Source organism: Sminthopsis crassicaudata, chromosome 4, assembly GCF_048593235.1.
Source record: "Sminthopsis crassicaudata isolate SCR6 chromosome 4, ASM4859323v1, whole genome shotgun sequence".
In the NCBI taxonomy this organism is placed as follows: domain Eukaryota; kingdom Metazoa; phylum Chordata; class Mammalia; order Dasyuromorphia; family Dasyuridae; genus Sminthopsis; species Sminthopsis crassicaudata.
The window spans coordinates 456,196,118-456,216,716 of NC_133620.1; the positions used below are offsets into that span (position 1 = coordinate 456,196,118).

The window sequence follows — 20,599 nt, forward strand, 5'->3', positions numbered from 1 at the left end:
AGAATCTGAGTTCAAATGTGACCACTTCCTGGCTGTGTGATTCTGGGTAAGTCAATTAACCCCAATTGCCTCGGGGAAAAAAAAAAAAAGTTGATTGATTGATGATTTCTCCTGTGCTGTCTCTCCAGCACAGCACCTTGTAGGTGCTTAATAAATGTGGATTGATTGACTGATTGATTTCTCCCTAGCATGCTGCTTTTCCACAGTCTGCTAGCCTTGTTATATGAGCATTAAGAGTGTTAGAGCTCCTTTCTCCATGTCCGCTCCCCTCCGTCCCCGGGGTTTGCTTCAGATCCCCTTCTTTCCCTCCTTCTCCCAAACCAGTGGAAAGCCCACCTTCATTTCCCCCTTCAGCTCACCTCCTCTTCGTGGGTGGCCCGGCCCTGGAGCAGTGAGTGCTGGGTCTTGGCTCCCTCTCCCCAGCTGGTCGCCTTCATCTGAATGGAAGGCAGACCCCAGAGAGCAAAAGGAGAGAAGATGGAGACTTCTGAGAGGGAGGCCCTGCCGACCTCTCTGTGCTCGTCTCTGTCCCGGTCATCCCGGAATGACAGAGCCCTCCCGCGGCGGACCGGGCTAGCTAATGAGGTGATGTCCCTGTGGCTGCAGGAAGCGCCCAAGTGGGGCTGACCGCCTGGCAGCCCTCCGTCTCATTAGAAGGGTTTTGTCCTCTGAGGCTGATTAGTCCGGAGGATCTCTCTTTACTTCCAGAGATTGCCCGATTCCCTGCCCTGAGACGCCTTCCTGTTCTCACTGTCTCTCTTCCTCCCAATATTTATATGGCTGCTTCTTGTACAGAAGGTGGACGATACCTTGAACTTAGAACAATTTTAGGATGCAGCTTTCCCTTCTGATTTCATTGATCTTTGTTTCTGCATCATCCTCACTTGCAGATTCTCCTCTCCTCTCCTCTCCAGAGGGCCGTCTCTTGAAATCAAGAATAAATAAATAAGAAGGAATTTTTAAAAAAAGAGGAGGAAAAAACAATTCGGAAAAAAACCCCCAAAAACTAATGACTATATCATCCACATCTGGGTCCGGTCCCTGTGTCCCTCCCTCTGCAAAAGCATGGAGGTGCATTGTGTGCTTTTGTTCTGGGGGGCTAAGCTTAGTCATTGTAACTATACAACTGAACAAAGAGTCTTCATAGATGTCGCAGGAGCTGATGCTAGAAGCTAACGCCGTCTCTTGGTCTGAGGATGTCCTATTCTTCAGGAGTAAAAAGTCTGGGATCCTCCGGAGAGATTAAGGGGCTCTGGGAGCGGCTCGTGTTTTCCTCTCCGTCTGGGGCTTTGTAAGGACTTTAGTTACATCTCCACACACACAATTTGTCCTTTAATCTAAGTTAATTCTATCTTCCTATAGCCAGACAGAGACGTTGGCTTATCTCTTAATTACTACCCAGTGTGGTTGTGAACCATGTTCTCCGAGATAGAGTTCCTTAATCTCTGCCTCCCTTCTTAGGATTCATTATGTCTTTAAGCCCGCTTTAGTCATCTGGGACAGATGGAGCACATCTTCTCTCTGGGTCTCAGTGTGCTCATCTGTGAAATGGAAACTGCGATTCTTGTGGCCGGAATAAGCTAGAAAACTCAAGCTAGTGTGGTATGGGGGGGTGATGAGCCCCAAATTAGGGAACCAGGAGACCAGATCCCAGCTCCATCAGCATCCACCACGTGATTTCGGGTCAGTCGTTTTTGCCTCAGTATCCCTCTTTGTTAAATGAAAGGGTTGGGGTCGATGACTTTGTAAATCAGTGCACCATAACACTGCAATATTCCCCCTAGACGCAGAGAGAACCACTTAAATAAGCCATTTCTAAGCGATTTCATCCAGGAAGCGGCCGACGTTTGAATGACAGAATTTCTTGTCTTGTCTCTGTTTTGGGTCTTTTTTCCTAGAGTTCAGTCTTTTTTCCTCCTGCTGTACTACTTGTGAAGAAGCCCCCTATGATTTCTTCTCCCCACAGGACCTCTGGCCTCCTCTTTCCCTTCAAAACCTTGTTCAAAGCCTCCCCCGGTTAACCCCGCACGCTCTGATCTCTCCTTTGCTCGGTGTCCCCTCCTGTGCAGACGCTCTCGGCCGTGGCCCTCACAGCTCCCGAGCCTGTGGTGTGAGGTGCATTTGCATGAGTTCCTTGAGTCATTCCATCGGAGGGAGTTCTCTGCCTGGAGCATCCTGGGGGATCTCAGGGAAACCCCTTTCATTTTCCTGGGTCTCGGTTTCTCTCTATATATAAATTGTCAGTTGAACTAAATGTCTCTAAGGAGCCTCTGAGCTGAAATGATTCAATTATGAGAGGGCAGGAGCCTCTGAAGTATTCCTACCTTATTCCTTTCCAAATTCGGAATCTGGATCTCCAGAGGACTAGATGCTTACCAGCTGGGTGTTGCTGAGCAAGTTGCTTGGCTACTCTGTGCCTCGGTTTCTTTATCTGTAGAAAAAGGGGTCTGGACTCTGGACCCCTAAGAGTGTTCCACTTATGGCTCCATGATCCTTTCTGTGGTCTTCTCTTCCCCCTGGGGCCATCCTCTCTTCACTTTTGGCCAAGGGAGGGAATCTAGGAGATTTTCAGGGGAGAGGTGACAAGGATCTTAGATTCTGAGTTGCAATAAGCCTTGGAGATCACCTTCATTGTACAAGCGAGGAAACCAGAGACGTTCATAGGAAGTGTCGCCCAGAAAAATGGCAGCATCTGGATTTGACGCCAGATTGAAGCTCTTTCTACCATACCACTGCCTCTCTTGTGGAATAGAAGCTCTTTGAGGGCAGAGACTGCTTTGAGTTTGATTCTGTACCCCCAATTCTCAACACGGTGCTTGGCATCTACTAGGCGCCTAATAAATGCTGCTTGGCATATAATAGGTGCTTAATAAATGCCGCTTGGATAAATAAAAAATAAAAAGATTCTACTACAGGAAAAGCCCTGTCACATAATGGAGAGATCTCTGGACTTGAAGGTGGAGACTCCTTTTCATCCTTCCTCTGACAATTCCTAGCAGGGTGACCATGGGCAAATGACCTAATTTGTCTGAGCCTTTATTTTTTGGTCTGTAAAATGGGATTATAATGCTTGTTGCCTGGGTCAGTGTAAGGATCGAGTGAGACAACGTAGGAACAACACAGGTAACATAAATGCTGTCATTAGTCAATATTATTATATTGAATATTCATTCATATTTAATATTATGTCAATATTATTATATTGTCATTATCATTGGTACTACTCTTATTAGTTAAGCTACAATATAGACAGAGCTTCCATGTCAGGGCTGTTCCCTGTCTCTGTATTTCTGGCAGGATTCCTTGGGCTTCCGTCCATTTCCCAGCCCCTATTCTCTGCCATCTTGAATTACCAAATAGAATGGCTCCAGAATCAGAAAGGATCTTAGACACCATCTTCTCATTTTACAGATGGGGAAACTGAGTCACAGAACGATTAAGGGACTCAGGTCCTAATTGGTGGGTCTCAATATCATACTACCCAGTGAATTCAGCCCTCTTCTTTTTTTCTCTTTCTTTCTTCTCCTTTGTCTGTCTCTCTGTCATTGTGTCTATGTATCTGTCTCTCTGTGTCTGTCTGTCTCTGTCTCTCTGTCTCTGTCTCTGTCTCTTTCTCTCTCTCTCTCTGTCTCTTGTCTCTGTCTCTCTCTGTCTCTCTGTCTCAGTCTCTCTCTCTGTCTCTCTCTCTCTTTCTCTCTTCTCTCTCTGTCTCTGTCTCTCTCTTTTCTCTCTCTCTCTCTTGTCTCTCTCTTTCTCCCTCTCTCTTTCTCTCTCTCTCTCTCTCTGTCTCTCCTCTCTCTCTCTCTCTCTCTCTCTGTCTCTCTCTGTCTCTCTCTCTCTGTCTCTCTGTCTCTGTCTCTCTCTGTCTCTCGTCTCTGTCTCTCTCTGTCTCTCCTCTCTGTCTCTTTCTCTCTCTCTCTCTCTGTCTCTCTCTCTCTCTCTCTGTCTTCTCTCTCTCTCTCTCTGTCTCTGTCTCTCTCTGTCTCTCTGTCTCTGTCTCTCTCTGTCTCTCTCTCTGTCTCTTTCTCTCTCTTCTCCTCTCTCTCTCTCTCTCTCTCTGTCTCTCTCTGCTCTCTGTCTCTCTCTGTCTCTCTCTCTTCCCTCTCTCTGTCTCTCTGTCTCTGTCTCTGTCTCTGTCTCTGTCTCTCTCTCTCTCTCTCTCTCTCTCTCTCTGTCTCTCTCTGTCTCTCTCTCTCTCTGTCTCTCTGTCTCCGTCTCTCTCTGTCTCTCTGTCTCTGTCTCTCTCTGTCTCTCTCTCTGTCTCTCTTCTCTCTCCTCTCTCTCTCTGTCTCTCTGTCTCCTCTCTCTCTCTCTCTCTCTCTCTCTTCTATCTCTCTCTCTCTCTCTCTCTCTCTCTCTCTCTCTCTCTCTCTCTCTCTTTCTTTCTCTGTCTTCCTGCAAAAGAGAAGGGAAGGAATCACAAAGCACCGTGTGCCCTGAGGCAAGGAGTTTCGCCTGGCTGGCTCTCGTTTCCCTCTCCTAAATGGAAGGACTAAATGGCCTCTGAGTCCCTTCTAGGGGACACTCTGTGATTACTTCATTTGTTCACCAGGCCAGTAATTGCAGCCCAACTAAGCTGATCCCCTTTTAGTGCTGAAGAAATTGAATTCTAGAGCCGTTAATTGGTTTGTTCAAGGACACGGCTGAGAGTCCGTCTCCAGAACAGGAACCCCCGGGGTCCTGACTCCCAGGCCAGATCCTTTCTGCACCACTAGGTTGCTGGGAGAGAGGAAGACAGCATGTGACACCTGCAAAGCTGCAGCAGACCCAGCGAGGACGCTCAAAAGTCACTTAGTCGACCCCCTCATTTCCAGCTGGGGAAACTGAGGCTGGGACAAGGGAAGTGACTTGTTCAGTAATTAGAATCAATTTCAGAGAAGCAAAAGATCCTAAGAGAGACGGTTCCGCAGGAGGGCTGGGAGAAGCGCCTGTGGCTGCTCCTCTGATCCCCTCCCAGCCCACCAGCTGGGCCCCCTGTCTGGTCCCAGACAGCCATGCTGATCAGGCCCCTGTTTCTCAGCCTCCATCCCCGGCTCCCTCAGGCCCTGGGCTTTCCAGCTGCCTCGCGTAGTAATTTGCAACTGCTTCCTTCTCCTGGATTCCTCCCTCCTGAAAGTCCCGAATATTCCCAACGTGGAGCAGGAGCTACAGGATGACCATGGTGATTAGAGTTATATTCTCGATGCTGCCATTAAACTTTTGGGTTGCCATTGGCAAATTACAGCCTCTCCCTGGGCTTTAGTCTCTGAAAAATGGCGGGGGGAGAGTTGTTACAATCCTGAATTCAGGTATTTCAGAGGTACCCAGAGGGGCCAGTGCCCTTCCCCCCACTCCCCTCCCCTCCCCTCTGAACGTCCCCCACTCACCCTTCCTTTCAGCTGAGTCTTCCCAGGGTGACCAGTCCACTCCTCATCCCACCCTCTCGTTCTCCTCCTGCTCATGTGTTTGGAAACTAACACTTGGAAGGGCACAGATGTGAGGGAACGTTCTGGGCTAGAAGGGATTTATTAGTTGTTATTCATTCTTTTTTTTTTTTTTTTTCACGATTCCATGTGGTGTTTTCTTGGCAGAGATACTGGCGTGAGTTGCCTTTCCTTTGGCAGATTGAGAAACTGAGGCAAACTGGATTACGTAACTTGCTCCGGATCCCCCTGCTAGCGCGTGTCTGAGATTTAAGCTCAGGGAGACGCGTCCTCCTGACCCCAGGCCTGGCACTCTATGCCCTGAGCCACCCAGCTGCTTATTTATCAGCATAGGATCTTTGCTGTAGAACTGGGAGGAGGAACCTTAGCCATCACTGATTCCAGTCCTCTGCCCATTTTTTCCCAAATGAAGAAACCAAAGTCCAGTCAGTATCTGGTTTGCCCGTAGGAAGTGGCAAAGGTGGCATTTGAACTGACCTTCCAGGCTCCTACAGCTATTGAACTCAGGAAAGGGCTGGGGTGGCCGAAAAGCCCAGGGGTCAAGGCCGGGGCGGTGGTCCCTTTGCCTGGATCCCGTTCCCTCCGGTTTCCTCCCCCGCCTGGTTCCTCCCTAGCTGCCAGTCTGATGCCCATTTTCTTGGCAGCTGGGGGGGCTGCCATGGCAACCAAGAGCTTGCTGTCTGCGAGGAGGTAAGAAAGCACAAGCAGCATTAAAGACACATGGGACTTGATGCCCCCGCGCGGGCAGAGGGAACCAGGATCCACTCGGGCTTGAGATGCCTGAGAAGTCGTGGGGAGAGGATGAGCTCATCATCTTGAACCCAAATGGGCCTTTCTGGGTCCCAGGGAGAGGGGCCTGCTGGGATTCTAACAGCCGCCCATCAGTGGCTGGCAGGCAGCTTAAGAAAGTCAACTCTTCTGAGGGTTGTGTTCCGGGAACGCCTTTTCTGTTTTGTGAAATCCTGCCCCCAAGAGACATCTCTAGGGGAAGGACAGCGTGTCCTCAGCCTGGCTGGTTTGGGGTTTAGGGGAAGATGGCAGCTTCGGTCTTCCTGCCTCTCCAGGCCTTGATCTGCAGGTTCTGACCCCCTTCTTCTTCTTCTTTTTTTTTAAGTTTTACCAGTGCATTGTATTATTTCCCAGCAGCCCCCCTCTCCCTGAAAAGAACCTTCCCTTGTGACTTAGAAGTACAGATTGACTAGATCTGAGAATGGAGAAGTCTGTGGTTCACAATTAATAAACATTGGTCGGGGCAGTTGGGTGGTGCCATTGATGAAGCGCCCACCTGAAGTCGGGAGGAGGACCTGAGTTCAAATGCTGCCTCAGACACTTAATCTTACTAGCTGGTGATCCTGCAAGTCCCTTAACCTCACAAACTCCTCACAAAAAAATAATAAAATAGACATTTATTAAATATCGACTGTGTGCAAATTGTGCATCTCCTTTGTTCTCAAGAAGGACCGTGATAATTGTACAAATATATATGCCTATATTGGATTTAACATATATTTCTACCAGGTTTAACATATATTAGGTTATTGGCCATCTAGGGGAGGGGGTAGAGGAAGGGGGGGGAATTGGAACACAAGATTTTGCAAGGATTAATGTTGAAGGGCAGCTAGGGGGTGCAGTGGATAGAGCACCAGCCCTGAAGTCAGGAGGACCCGAGTTCAAATCTGGTCTCAGACACTTAACACTTCCTGGCTGTGTGACCCTGGGCAAGTCACTTAACCCCAATTGCCTCAGTGGAAAAAAAAAAAGCATTAACATTGAAAAATTATCCATGCACGTGTTTCAAAAAATAAAAAGCTTTAATTAAAAAAAAAAAAAAGAGGAGGATGTGATATTAGGAGATGATGCCATGAATTGGATTGAAGGGAGGGAGGGCAGGGCAAGGTCACCGGCCTCCCTTTCCCTCCCAGAGCCATGGGGGTCCAGTGGCCAGTGAGTGGTCAGGGCAACCGGAGATGGCCCTGGATGCAGTGACCTTTTAAGCTAAGATCTTTAACAGATCTCAGTTTGATTGAGGCAACACCCATTCAGTGACAACTGACTCAAAGACTGAGCACTGGGCATACAAACGTCCTTTCCCACAAGATGTTCGCAATCTAATGGGATGGATGGGAGGCAAGCTTTCTTGCTGGTCTGAGTTAGCCGAGTCCCTCCGCCAGGGCTGAGCCGGCCCCACTGAGAACTGAAGGGGAGAGACAAAGGTCACTGCCAGGAGGAGGAGAAGGAGGAGGAGAAGGAGGAGGAGGAGGAGGAAGAGGAGGAGGAGGAGGGGGAGGAGGGGGAGGAGGAGGAGGGGGAGGAGGAGGAGGGGGAGGAGGAGGGGGAGGAGGAGGAGGAGGAGGGGGAGGAGGAGGGGGAGGAGGAGGGGGAGGAGGAGGAGGAGGGGGAGGAGGAGGAGGGGGAGGAGGAGGGGGAGGAGGAGGAGGGGGAGGAGGAGGGGGGAGGGGGAGGAGGGGGAGGGGGAGGAGGGGGAGGAGGAGGAGGAGGAGGAGGAGGGGGAGGAGGGGGAGGAGGAGGAGGGGGGAGGAGGAGGAGGGGGAGGAGGAGGAGGAGGAGGGGGAGGAGGGGGAGGAGGAGGAGGGGGAGGAGGAGGAGGGGGAGGAGGGGGAGGAGGAGGAGGGGGAGGAGGAGGAGGAGGATATCGTTAGCTTTTGTATGACCAACACCTGTTTCATGTTCCTTCTAGAGGAGGTTGGGAGACCCAAAAGCCCCTCCCCACTGACCACAGAGGAAAATCAGAGGCCCCTGTTGTATTTGGGGTGGGGGTGGGGGTATCACACATACATAAATTCAATGCAAATTTAGGGTGAGGAAGGCTTGAGTTCAGATCCTGACTGTAACTCCATGTGTGACACTGAGTCAATTCAACCTCTCCCAAACTCATTTTGTTCTCTATAAATGGGAACAGCACCCGCCTCCTAGGATTGTTACAAGGCAGGACCACAGGGTTTTTACCATATGAAGGGACCTCTGGTCGAGCCCGTATCTGAAGAGGAATTCTAAGTACCTACCTGACCAACGCCCTGCTGGAATATGTCCCAGGAGAAAGAACCTTCCACCTCCTAAGGCAGCCATGTTTGCTTTTATTTTTATTTTTCGTTCATTCATTTTTAATTCTTTCTCTTCCATCTTCCATCATAATTTTAAAAAGAAAAAAACAAAACCCTTATAAGAAATATTATTAATATTAAGCAAAAACAAATTCCTGCACTGACCATATGCAGAAACTTAGGTGCATTCCACTTCTGTGCAGCAATAGGCATCCAGTGCATTGGGGGGCCTGGAGTCCTCTTCCTGAATTAAAATCTGGCTAAGTCACTTCACCCTGCTTGACTCAGTTTCCTTATCTGTCAAACAAACCAGAGAAGGAAATGGCAAACCACGCCAGTATTTTTCACTTTCAGTCATGTCATCTCTTCGTGATTCATTTGGGCTTTTCTTAGCAAAGACACTGAAGAACTTTGTCGAGGAAAACCCCAAATGAGGCTTTGAAGAGTAGATACTACTGAAGTGACTCAACAATTGTTAGGAAGATTTTCTCCACATCAAGCTCACCTTTGCCTCTTTGTAAATTTACTCCTGGATTCTGATTCTGCCTTTGATAGAGAAGCAGAAAAAGTCTTAACTCCTCTTCTGTGAGAGGGACCTTTATTTAAAGTTGGCCCCTAAATCCTTCGTGAGCCTATCCTTCTCTAGACTGAACACCCCAATTCCTTCAGACCGGGGCTGCACTCAAGATGCTTCCACTTTCTGATTGCCCCCTCTGGTCCTTCCCCAGCTTATCAAAGTCGCTCCTAAACCCAGGTGGCCAGAATTGCTTTCTTCAACAAGAACATACTTGAGCAGCCAGGTGATGGAGTGGATAGGAATCAGGAAAGCTCATCGTTGGGAGCTCAAATCCAACCTCAGATACTTCCCAGCTGTGTGATCTTGGGCAAGTCACATGACACCGTTTACCTCAGTTGCCTTATCTGTCAAATGAGCTGGAGAACAGAATGGCCGAACTTTGCCCCCAAAAGCCCAAATGGGGTCCTGAAGAGTCATCCATGACTGAACAACAACAGGAGGAAGATACTAGCAGATGGAAGGAAATTGTGCCTTGGGAGGGTGGGCTGAAGAGACGGGAAAAGAGAAAAGCAAAGAAAGAGAACTGAGAGCTGTGTTCGAGTCTTTAAAGAGCTGCCGTTCCCCTTGGACAGACCAGTTGTGGGGAGGGGTAGAGCTTCTCCATTACTGGGGGTCTGTAGAGGCCGGATGCCCGAGGGTCAGGTAGGTCATGGCTCTAGACCAAACTCTATCTTCATTCTCAAAGAGGACATGGAGTCAGGGAGGGATGCCATGACATGCAGGCGAATCGGATTTAAGTGAGGGAGGCTGGGCAAGGTCTGCCCAGAACCAGGACCACTGGGCCAGATGGGGATCAGGAGATGGTTCTGGATGCAGCCATTTTAACAGACCACGGTCTGACTGAGGCAACCCCCATCCAGAGATTAAGGCTAAAAGAAATGAGTTTCAGAGAATGACCTTTTTTACCTCAAGAAAAAAAAAATCACTGTAGGAAGGGCAGATCCTCAGGGTTTCTGGTCAAAACAGAAACTATTTGCTTTCACTCCAAGTCCAGGGTCCACGCTGAGGCAGGTGGAGCTCGGGAGCCCTAGGTGGCCAGTCAGGGAGAGGCAGAGTTTGTATGTAAGCATGAGGGTCCTTAAGAAAGCAGTCTGGCCAGTAAAGCCCTGGACGTCTTGTGAGGGTGAGGGAAGAAGAAAAGGGAAGAGGAAGCGGCAGAAAGAGGAACTAATGGGCTTGCTTAGCTTTAATGGTTTAAGAGAACTCCCTAGAAGCCAGATGTTTAGACTGAGTGCATTTCTGGCTACTTGGGAGTGCGGGGGCCGGCCCTGGCAGAGCCCCCCTTCTCAGGAGGTATCTTCTTACTTGGCGGAACAGGTCAATTCTTGGTTTCACTCAGAGCTCAGGGCGCCGGGAAGGGGGGCAGATGGGTTAGAGTCCCCAGAACCCCTTTTGCAGTCATCTGGAGCCTGAGGCTCTGCAGGGGTAATTAGGATGATATTGCCACTTGGGAGGGGGGACAGGCTGGGCAAGGGGTCTGCGGTGGGTGGGAAGAAGGGTGTATGGAGAGCCTTTGTCTCTGGTCAGCTTCCTAGTAGGAAAGAGTGTGGCTGGGCGTGAGCATCGCTTCTACTTGTGAGGGCCTGGGGGTTTCACGCACATCACGGAGTGTCTGACGGGCAACCCCCACCCCACATCAACCTTTCCACCACTGCTGCCCGCGAGCCCGTCCTCCCACGGCCCTTAGATCTGGAACTGCACCGAACCTTGGGGTCAGTTCCCCCTCAAGCATCTATGTGGGTAAAAACGTGTCTCCTTAGTTAAACTCGCTCATCTCCCCCTCCTCTTGGGTCCCCACCCTGACGGAAAAACGAAAGTTTCACAGCATACGCAGGGTGGAGGACAGGTTTTGGGGGTGGTCTGGCCCAGAGACGCGGGCCTCCTCCTGTGGAGCGGTGAGGGTGCGCTGTATGTTGGGCCCTCTCTGGCCTCCGTCAGATTTCTGAAGTCTTCAACTTTCTAACGTTCAGCCCTCAAACGTGACGCGGGCTGGGTGCTAAGTTTTGGTCAGAAGCCGGGCCCAGCTCTCGGTGACCTCGGGCCCTAACGGGGGGAGACAACACGGGATGAGGCCTTCAGGTGTAAGCCTCTGACTCGGGCCCACTACCCCAGTGGGGTCTGGAGGGATCCATGACTTGCGCAGTCACAGCCAGGATTCTAACTTGATTGTGTGACTCCAAGTCGGTCATTTCTGGCGACATTTCTGCCCTGGGCAAAACACAGCCATGGACCCAACATTCCTCATCAGGAGTGTTTTATAGTCCTGCCCCAGGACTTCCTTGGGCCTCAGTTTCCTTGTCTGTAAGATGGGAGAGTCGGACTCGAGGGCCCTGGGGGCCCTCGTTCTGCGAGCCTGAAACACCTCCCCTGGGAGGGGAGAGCAGAGACGTTGGGGCGTTCACAGGATCCTCCGTGGGCAGACGCCAGCTCCGAGCTCTTCTGGGGGGGTGGCCCCCATTTCGGTGATAGAGCCGGGTCCCTTTGGGATCCACTAAGCCCACCCTCCGCACCTCCTGTCTGCATCCAGGGATGGAGGCCCGTGAACAAACACTCCGGTCACTAGAAAGTGCCAGATGGGAAGGGGGGAGTTTGGATGTGTGTTTGTTGTTGGGGGCGGGGAGGAGGGAGGAAAGTTGTCGCAATTGTGTTGCCATGGAAACAAAACTATTTATCTACACTCTGTTCCCTGGTCCTGCCAGGGGTTCACCTGAGATGAATTTAATCTGCCATCTCCCAGGCCGGTAGGCACTGGCTCCCTGGCCCCCCTGACCGCCCGGTGCCCCATTCCCGGCCTCCCACACCTGCCCCCAGGTTCCCCTCACGCCCCCTTTCTCAGCCCCCTCATTTAGGGGCCCTTCGGACCAGCCCAACCCAAGGTGGAAAGGGAGACTTTTGCACAAACCACCACTGACTCCCTGTGTGTTCTGGCTTTTCAGGAAACAGGAGCTGGCCAACACCGCAGATGGGACCGTCCCGGACCGGCCTCTGTCTCCCCCCCTCACGGCCCCCCCGACCATGAAGGTAAGAGCCTGGAGCAGAAGGGAACATCTGGCTCCCGCGGCCCCCGAGCCGCCCTTCCGGGCCTCTTGTCCCGGAGGCCGAGACCTTGGCGGGGGCACATCTGGGCTCTCTGGTACGGCTTCAGCCCAGGCCTCCGAAGGAGCAGCTTCACTGTGTGACCCAGGCACGTCCGGTCGCGGGGGAGCATGTGGGTGCTGCAGCGGAGAAAGCGCGAGCCCTGATAATTAGCAGGGAACCACCTGGGAGCTGGGAAGGGGAAGCTGTGCCGGGAGCTGGGCTCCTCGTCCCCGGTGGCGGCCCCGGACTCGAGGGAGGCTCTTGTGTTCCATGTCCCCCTCTCTGTGGTCTGCTTGGAGAACTCTGAGGGGGCAGGCTGATTCAGGCCTCCTGAGATAATAAGAATAGCCGCGTTTGTGTGACGCTCTGAGGTTTGCAGAGTTTGTATTGGATCTTCACAGCACTCCTGGGAAGTAGCAAGTAATAGCTGGCAGGTATTATCTTCATTATCCATTATATATGTGTGTGTATGTACATTATACAGATGGGGAAACTGAGGCTAAGTGACTGCCCATAGTCCCAGCTGCTCCTACCGACCGTTCCCCCCCCATGTGGCCCTGAACTCCCTCCCCTTTCTCTTCCCTTGGACCCCCAGAAGCCAGACTTCCTCCAGGAAGTTTTATCTGCCTGCCAGGGGGGTGCCAGCCCGTGGTCTACGAGGGACAAGCCCCTTCCTCTCCTAAACCAGGTCTCTGGGCTGAATGTGCAGGGGCCAGGCCATCGTTGCCTCCGTTTGCTCTGGGATCCGAGACTCCCCAGTCCCCGAGAGCGTCCCCTGATTAGGAGGTTCTGTTTTAAGGAGGGTGAGGCGGACTCCAGCTGGCCTTCCCCGAGGCATAGTTTGACTTTATTTCTTTCAGTCAAGTTTCACTGGGGAGTCAACATCCAACAATCATTTTTTAATGCTGCCTTACTGTGGGTTTGTCATCCTCCTGAGGAAGGGGGGAAGGGAATAAGTGTTTTTGAAGTCCTACTATGTGCTTTACAAATATGATCTCATTTGATTCTCCCAACAACCTAGCAAGGTAAGGGCTATTATTGTCCCCATTTTACAGCTGAGGCAAATAGAAGTCAAGGGACTTGGGACCCACATGGCTAGTGTGGGGCAGACTGAGCTTCAGTGTTTTATCCATTAAACCAGGATCTTAGCGGCTTGATTTGCAAAGTGGGCATAAAATCGCTAGTCTCCGTCCTCAGCAGCCTTAAGGGCTCCCAGGGGCGATAGAGGGCCACAAAACCCTCATATCAACCATACGATCACAGCCCAAGCTAGAAGGGAGCTCAAAGGCCATCTCGTCCAGTCTCTCCAATTCACAGAAAAGAAACTGAGCCCCATTAAGGCTAAGTGCTTTATAAGACCATTCAACTGGTCCTACAAGTTCAATAACCTGTTTATTAAGCTCAGTTCAAGGAAAACAAAAAGAGGCAAAAGTTGGTTCCTTCCCTCCAGGAGCTTACAGTCTAACGGGGGAAACAAGCAAATGTACACAAAGCAAGTGCATACAGCTGAAATAGGAAACGATTCACAAGGAAAAAGCAGCAGGATAAGGAAGGCTGGATTTAGCTTCATGGATCTCAAGGGCCTTCAGAAGCGCGCTAGTCCAACCCCCTCGTTTTACAGATGAGGAAACTGAGGCCAGGAATCTCAGCGACTTGACAGGGTCCATTAGATTGCAAGTGGTAGAGCTGGGATTTAAATTCGGCCAGCTGTTTTCCCGTGCACTGCCCCCTTTGGGGAGGTCATTTGGCACCCGATCAGTGCGGGCACCTGGAAACAGAAGACCCGGGTCCACTAACTAGTTGTGCGACTTTGGACAGATCCCTCCCTCTCTCTGAGCCTCAGTTTCCCCACCTGGCTCCTCAGGCGGTGGGGAAGTGTGTCAAACATTTGGCACTTGCTTATGCCAGCCGTGGGCCAGAGCCCTGGGCTCCCTTTACAGGGCAGAGAAGGTTAAATGAAGCGGGAGATGGACTTTGTAAGAGCAGAAGGGAGGAAATCATGATTACAATGGCCGCATTGATTCCTGCGCTTCCTCCTCGCTCCGTCCACCTCCTCTGGGTTCTAGAGTTTGTTTGCCCGTGCTCAGAGTCCCAGTCCTGGCTGGGGCTTCACTATGGAGAAAGCCGGCGTGTGCTGTTGGCCAGAATGGGAAGATTAATGACCCGTCACTGGGAGATGAGCTCAGACATATGTTTGGGGTCAAGGGAAATTCCCAGGCTGCTCCTTGAATGGCCCAGTGAGGAGGAAAGCTGAGAGCCGGTGGTGGGCGGCTGCTGACGTTAATGTGGCGTCCCCTCAATGGTGTAGCGCAAATTCTCAGGATTTGGGGGAGATGCCCAGGGTGGAAGGGGCCTGGGGAGGCCCAGAATGACCAGAGATCGTCACATTCGGCTGGCCCTCTTATGCACAGGGTGGGCGAGCAGACCACAGCACAGATAAAGGTGTGGCTGATCTTGGAGGTGGGGAGACGCGGATTCAAGTCCCACCTTTGATACCGGGGCTGGGTGACTCTGGCGTCTGAATTAACCTCTCAGAGCCCCAGACAGTTGCCTAAAACTTTATTATTATTATTATAGCTTTTTATTTACAAGATCTATGCATGGGTAATTTTTCAGCATGAACAATTGCAAAACCTTGTGTTCCAGTTTTTCCCCTTCTTCCCCCCCCACCCCCTCCCCCAGATGGCAGGTTGACCAATACATGTTAAATATGTTAAAGTTAAATACAACATATGTATACACGTCCATACAGTTATTTTTCTGTACAAAAAGAATCGGACTTTGAAACAGTGTACAATTAGCCTGTGAAGGAAATCAAAAATGCAGGTGGACAAAACTAGAGGGATTGGGAATTCCATGTAGTGGTTCATAGTCATCTCCCAGAGTCCTTTCGCTGGGTGTAGCTGGTTCAGTTCATTACTGCTCTATTGGAACTGATTTGGTTCATCTCATTGTTGGAGAGGGCCACGTCCATCAGAATTGGTCATCATACAGTATTGTTGAAGTATATAATGATCTCCTGGTCCTGCTTCACTCAGTATCCGTTCATGTAAGTCTTTCCACTGCCTAAAGCTCTTAAAAGAACAGGTGCCCGTCTGTGTAACGGAGTTTTCCCACTGGAAGGCGGGGCGTTGAGCATAAGAGTCTTGAAGAGTGAGAGGTAGCTTTAGGCATGAAACAGGAAGACAAGGGTCACAGTTTCGAACATTCAAGATGGAATATAGTTACCCAGAGAAGGAACACTGGGAAATGAGTGTAAACTGTGAGCATTTTTTTTGTTTTTCTCCCCAGGTTATTTTTTACCTTCTGAATCCAATTCTTCCTTTTCAACAACAACAACAACAAAATTCGGTTCTGCACATATATATTGTACCTGGGATATACTATAACATATTTAATATGTAGGGAATGCCTGTCATCTAGGGGAGGGGGTGGAGGGAAGGAGGGGAAAAATTCAGAACGGAAGGGAGTACAAGGGATAATGTTGTAAAAAAAATGTTAATAGTTATAAAATTAATTTTTAAAAAAGATGGAATATGGAATATAGCTAAGAGCACTGTTATTAGTGACACGTATTTGCAGAGCATTTAAGGTTTCCAGATTACAGAGCAAAGAACCCTGGATTTGGAGTCAAAGGTCCTGGGTTCAAATTCTGACTTTTCCCTTTCCTAACCATATGACTGTGGGTAAGTCACTCGACCTCTTATTATAGTCTCTTCAGAGATCTAGAGCAGAAAAGAACTTTTGGGACCATCTAGTCCTATCGTCTCATTTTTACAGAGAAGGAAACTGAGGTTAGGTTGAAAATGAAAGGTATTAGATTAGATTGCGACTGGGATCTTTTCCCACTGTAAATCTACTGTATCTTCCCTAGAAGATAAGGAAGGCAAGTGTTATTATTCCCATTTTATATGATTAGAAACTGAAAATCAGAGAAATCCGGGGATCTACTTAAAGTCATTAAGCTAAAAAGTGGCCAAATTGACTTAATTTAGATCTCTTAACTCCATATCATTCATTCATTCATTCATTCATCAGGCATTTATTAAGCACCTCCCACGTACTAATCACTGTGCTCTGTGCTAGAGAGACAAGCGCACCAAACCCTATTCTAATGGAGGGATTTTTTCCCCACCATTTGTGTTGCCTGGCATTTATTCAGTGATTAACAGCTTACAAAGCACTTCGTGTTCATTCTCTCTTTTGATCTTTACAACCCCTTATGAGTCAGGTCGTGGAAATATTGTTGTTTCCATTTTAGAGATGAGGAAACTGAGACCATGTGGTGAATGAATGGCAGTCAGACCTACTTCCCCGGTCTCCCTGACTCTGTACCCAGCATCCCTTCTACTAGAGCCCAGCTGCCTTTGTAGCTGAGAATGGGCACCGGCCCAGCCTGGATGGTCCGAGGGATGATTGAGAATACGACTGCCTGGGACCACGGGAGAATGGATCCAGAAGAGAGCGGCCGGGTCACTTGGGCCATATGCTGTTGGGCTCGTGCTGCCTTGGAGGAGGCTGGGTCCCACTGGGCTTGGAGTGAGAGCTCACCCGTATGGAAAGCAAACCGGGCACATTCCCCATTATCTCCTGGAGCCCAGATTCAGGGCTGGCAGAGACCTGCCAAGTCTAAGAAAACTTGCCCCTTCATTTGGTGCGGAGGTCTAGAGGTTTGGGTCCCTTCCAGCTTCGTGATTGGGAGAGACCTTTGAAGCCATCTGGGTCAAGCCTCTCATTTGACAGGAGAGAAAACAGAGGGCTTCAGGGGCATCCGGTGAGTTGGCAGCCTAGCCAGGAGTCCAGCCTTACCCACCTGCGCCGGGCTGCCGTGTTCTCCCTGATACTGTCTGGGACAGGCTCCTCTCTCAGGAGCTCGGCCCTGAATAGCAAAAAGTCATTTAAGGGCCTTCTCTTCCTGTCTGCCCAATACTGAGACCCTCCACGCTGGTTTTAAGTTGGACCGAGCGAGAGGAGCCACGAGTGACACAGAATCATGAGGGTCTCAGAGAGTTAGGGAGGAATAACCTGCTTTCTGCAGCTCCAGGTATAGAAAATAGGAACGCAAACCAAACAATTACTGGTGATAAGACGGTAGTGTCACAATTCCAACATTCAGTTATCTGACCCCATATGGGGTTTAAAAAGCATCAATCTAGTCCACCCCCCCTCATTTTGCATATTGGGAAATTGAGGGCCAAGGCCATTCAGGAGTAAGTAGCAGAGCTGAAATTTGACCTCAAGTTTTCTTCAAGGGGTTAGTCAGAGCAGATGGTGACTAGAACTCTGCTCTGCCTTAAGTTTGCAATCTTTTTTTGTTGCTCCGTTCCTTCAGTCATGAATCCATTTGGGGTTGGAGCGGTTTGCCATTTTCTTCTCCAGTTTTTACAGTTGAGGAAACTGAGTCAAAGATGTGGCTTGACCAGGGGTACACAAGTTAATAAGTGTTTAGAGATAGAGCCCCAGCCCCAGCCCTGAAGTCAGGAGGTCCTGAATTCAAATCTAGTCTCAAGACACTTAACACTTCCTGGCTGTATGAACCTGGGCAAGTCACTTAACCCACTTGCCTCAGGAAAAAAATGAAAAAATAAAAAGTGTTTGAGAGCAGATTTGAAGTCAGGGAGATAGGTCTTCCTAATTTCAGGCTCAGTGCACTCCCTGAGCCCTGGGATACATCTCCAGCGATATCCAAAGAGCCTACCTGGTGTGTTGTCCTTAAGCCAGTGACCTAGCAGGAGAATGTTATCTGGGGCTGGGACAGAGAATGGTACCTTGTGCCCAGAGCATGAGGAGGAGACAAATCGGGCAGTGTGTATGTGCACACATGGCTCTCGCCCCATTGCCCCGGCAGCCGGAGTCTGCTTTTCTCCCCTTTCCTCTTCCCTGGGGCTCCCACACAGAAGGCAGCTCTGGGTAATGGACTCATTCCCCTGAGGCCTGGAGCCCGGCTTGTATGGTTCTGACTTGGGAGAGCGTGATCTCTGTTATCTCTGTTATGAATATATCCTCAGGATACATGCTGCATCCCTTAGTTCTGACGGGGCAGCCCTAAGCCACCCCCCCTAAATGGACAGCTGGGAGTGGCCATGGAGGCTCAGGGTCTGGGACCAGGTCATTTGGCGGTTAGAAGAGGAATCAGACTTCTTTTACTAAGGTGGAAAGCTATTTGATATGACTGTACGTGTATGACTTTCTGTCTGGTCGAAGGGGAAAGGGACGGAGGAAGAGAGAAAAAAGGAAATCAAAATCTTATAAAAGTAAATGTGGAGTGGCAAATGTGGAGATAGGTTTAAAAGGACTGCCTGCACCTCTATCAGATGTCTTGGGGAGGGAGGAGGGAAGGGAGGGAGGGGAAAATTTAGAACACAAAATTATAGAAACGAATGGTGAAAACTATCTTTACATGTATTTGGGAAAATAAAATGCGATTGATAATAAAAAAAGAAAATATTGAGAACTAAAAAAAAAATTAAAAGGAATTTAATTAAATTAATTTAAAAATATAAAACAAATAATTGATTAATAAACAAAGAATAGGAATCCAGTTAGAGTTCAGGATCAACCTGTGGCCTGAGTGTGAGTGAGGATGCTTAAGGAGCTGTGTGCCATCGGGAGGTCACAAACATGGCCTTTTTTAGCCTCAGTTTCCTTGTCTCTAAAATGAGGGTAATGACAGCATCCCAGAAACCCTGTGGGATAGTTGTGATGGAGTATGTGGTGTTTTGTAAGCATGAAGCATTATATTAATATTGGCTTTTGCTATTATGAGCACCAGTTACCGGTAGCTTAGCTGAGTATGAATGAGGAGTATGGAGAGCACAGATGACCTGAAACCTTCAGGGGCTTAAAGTCTGGGTGGGAATAAAGAGTTTTGCATTCAGTGACGGTCTTAAGTGTTGTAGAGCTTCGGTCTAGAGCATGTGGAGCCAAGGCAGGCTTCTGGACGGGTCACAGGTCTCAGAGAAAAGACCCGAGGACCCAGAGTTCCAGGTCATGTAGGGCCAAGGCTGGATGGCCAGCTCTCCCCTCTCAGGGCCTCTCTAAGATGCGGGCTTGGACTCAGTGGCTTCTAGTGTCCTTCCCCCCTTGGGATGTCCAATTTTGTGATTCTTTGACCCCTACGGTTCAGTCTAACTGGACAAAGTTCCTTGAAGTTATGATCAACCTGGCACATCATTAAGTGTGGGCTCCCTCTTTCCCTTCTTTTCTTTCCTCCCTCCATTTTCTTCATTCCCTCCTTCCTCTCTTTCTTTCTGAAGCCTGTTTTCCTTCCTTTGTTCCTTCATTCCTTTCTTCCTTCCTGTCTCCATTCTTCTTTCTTTCCTTCCTTTTTCTTTCCTCTCTCCCTCCCTCCTTTTCATTTCCTTCATTCCTTTCTCTTTCTTTCAGAAGCTTTCCTTCCTTCCTTTTTTCCTTTACATCTCTTTCTCAGTACCTAAATCCTGTCTTCATTCTTCTGTTCCTTCTTTCCTCCTTTCCTTCCTCCTTTTCAAATCCTTCATTTCCTCCTTGATCTTTTTCTCTTTCAGAAACTCACCTGCCTTCCTTCTTTCCTCCCTTCCTTCCCATTTCTTCCTCCGTATCCAAACCCTCTCTCCCTTCTTCCTTCTACCTTCTCTCTTTCTTCCAGAAGTCTTCCTTTCACTCTATGGCCTCAGTTAGCCAGCAGTAGGTGAGGGAGATGGCAGTCAAGCTGAGGACCGAAATGATTTGCTAGTGAGGAGGAAAGGGGCCCATCTGTGGGAGGCTGAAGGAACTGACTGTTGTCAGCCTGGGCAAGCCAGGAGACGGAACGAGAAGATGGAACAAATTGTGGTGGTTGTTTTTTTCCTTCTTCAAACAAGCTCTGGAGGGGCATTTGGACGTCAAGACAAATATTTGCTGCCCCAAATTACAGCCACTTTGTCAAGGTCCAGCCTGCCCTTTGATTGCAGCTCTGTTTGCTCTGGCCAATCTGTCTCTGGGCCCGGCGCATCTGTGGCGCTCGCCAGTGCAAGTTGCTAGGGTTCCGCCTGAGATTGGAAGTGTCCTTCTCACCTGGATCCTTGCTCACCTGGAAAGCAGGCTGGAAGCTCTGTGGGGAGGGCGGGGGGAGGCTGCCAGAGGGCTCTTAGTTAGAGAGAAAAGGAACTTCTCGAGGCTTTTTTTGAGGCTCACTTAATCAATCTACAAACATAAGGTGCCTACTTAGGGCTAAGTGCTGGAGACACAGAGAAAGGCAAAAACAGCCAGCTCTCTAGCAGCTGCCATCCCAATGGGGGAGACAAGAAGCACACAACTCACACAACTCTTTCTGTCTCTGACTCTGTCTCTTTTCTCTCTCTCTGTTTTTTTTTTCTCTCTCTCTGTCTCTCTCTATTTCTCTGTCTCTCCCTTCTTCTCTCCCTCCATATATATATATATATTTTTCAAACACACACATAAAACATAGATTCAATGTTATCACTTTAAAGGTTTACAAT

The 20,599-nt window shown here is 49.5% G+C and overlaps 1 protein-coding gene across 2 annotated transcripts in view; it reads left to right on the forward strand.

Annotated features, from left to right (window-relative positions):
• RAP1GAP2 (RAP1 GTPase activating protein 2) overlaps positions 1-20,599 on the forward strand; it is a 221,458-nt gene that overhangs the window by 104,895 nt on the left and 95,964 nt on the right. For both annotated transcript variants that reach the window (XM_074263903.1, XM_074263902.1), the window contains exon 3: positions 11,999-12,083. In XM_074263903.1, the coding sequence (XP_074120004.1) occupies positions 11,999-12,083 (85 nt within the window). The remainder of the gene's footprint in view (positions 1-11,998; positions 12,084-20,599) is intronic.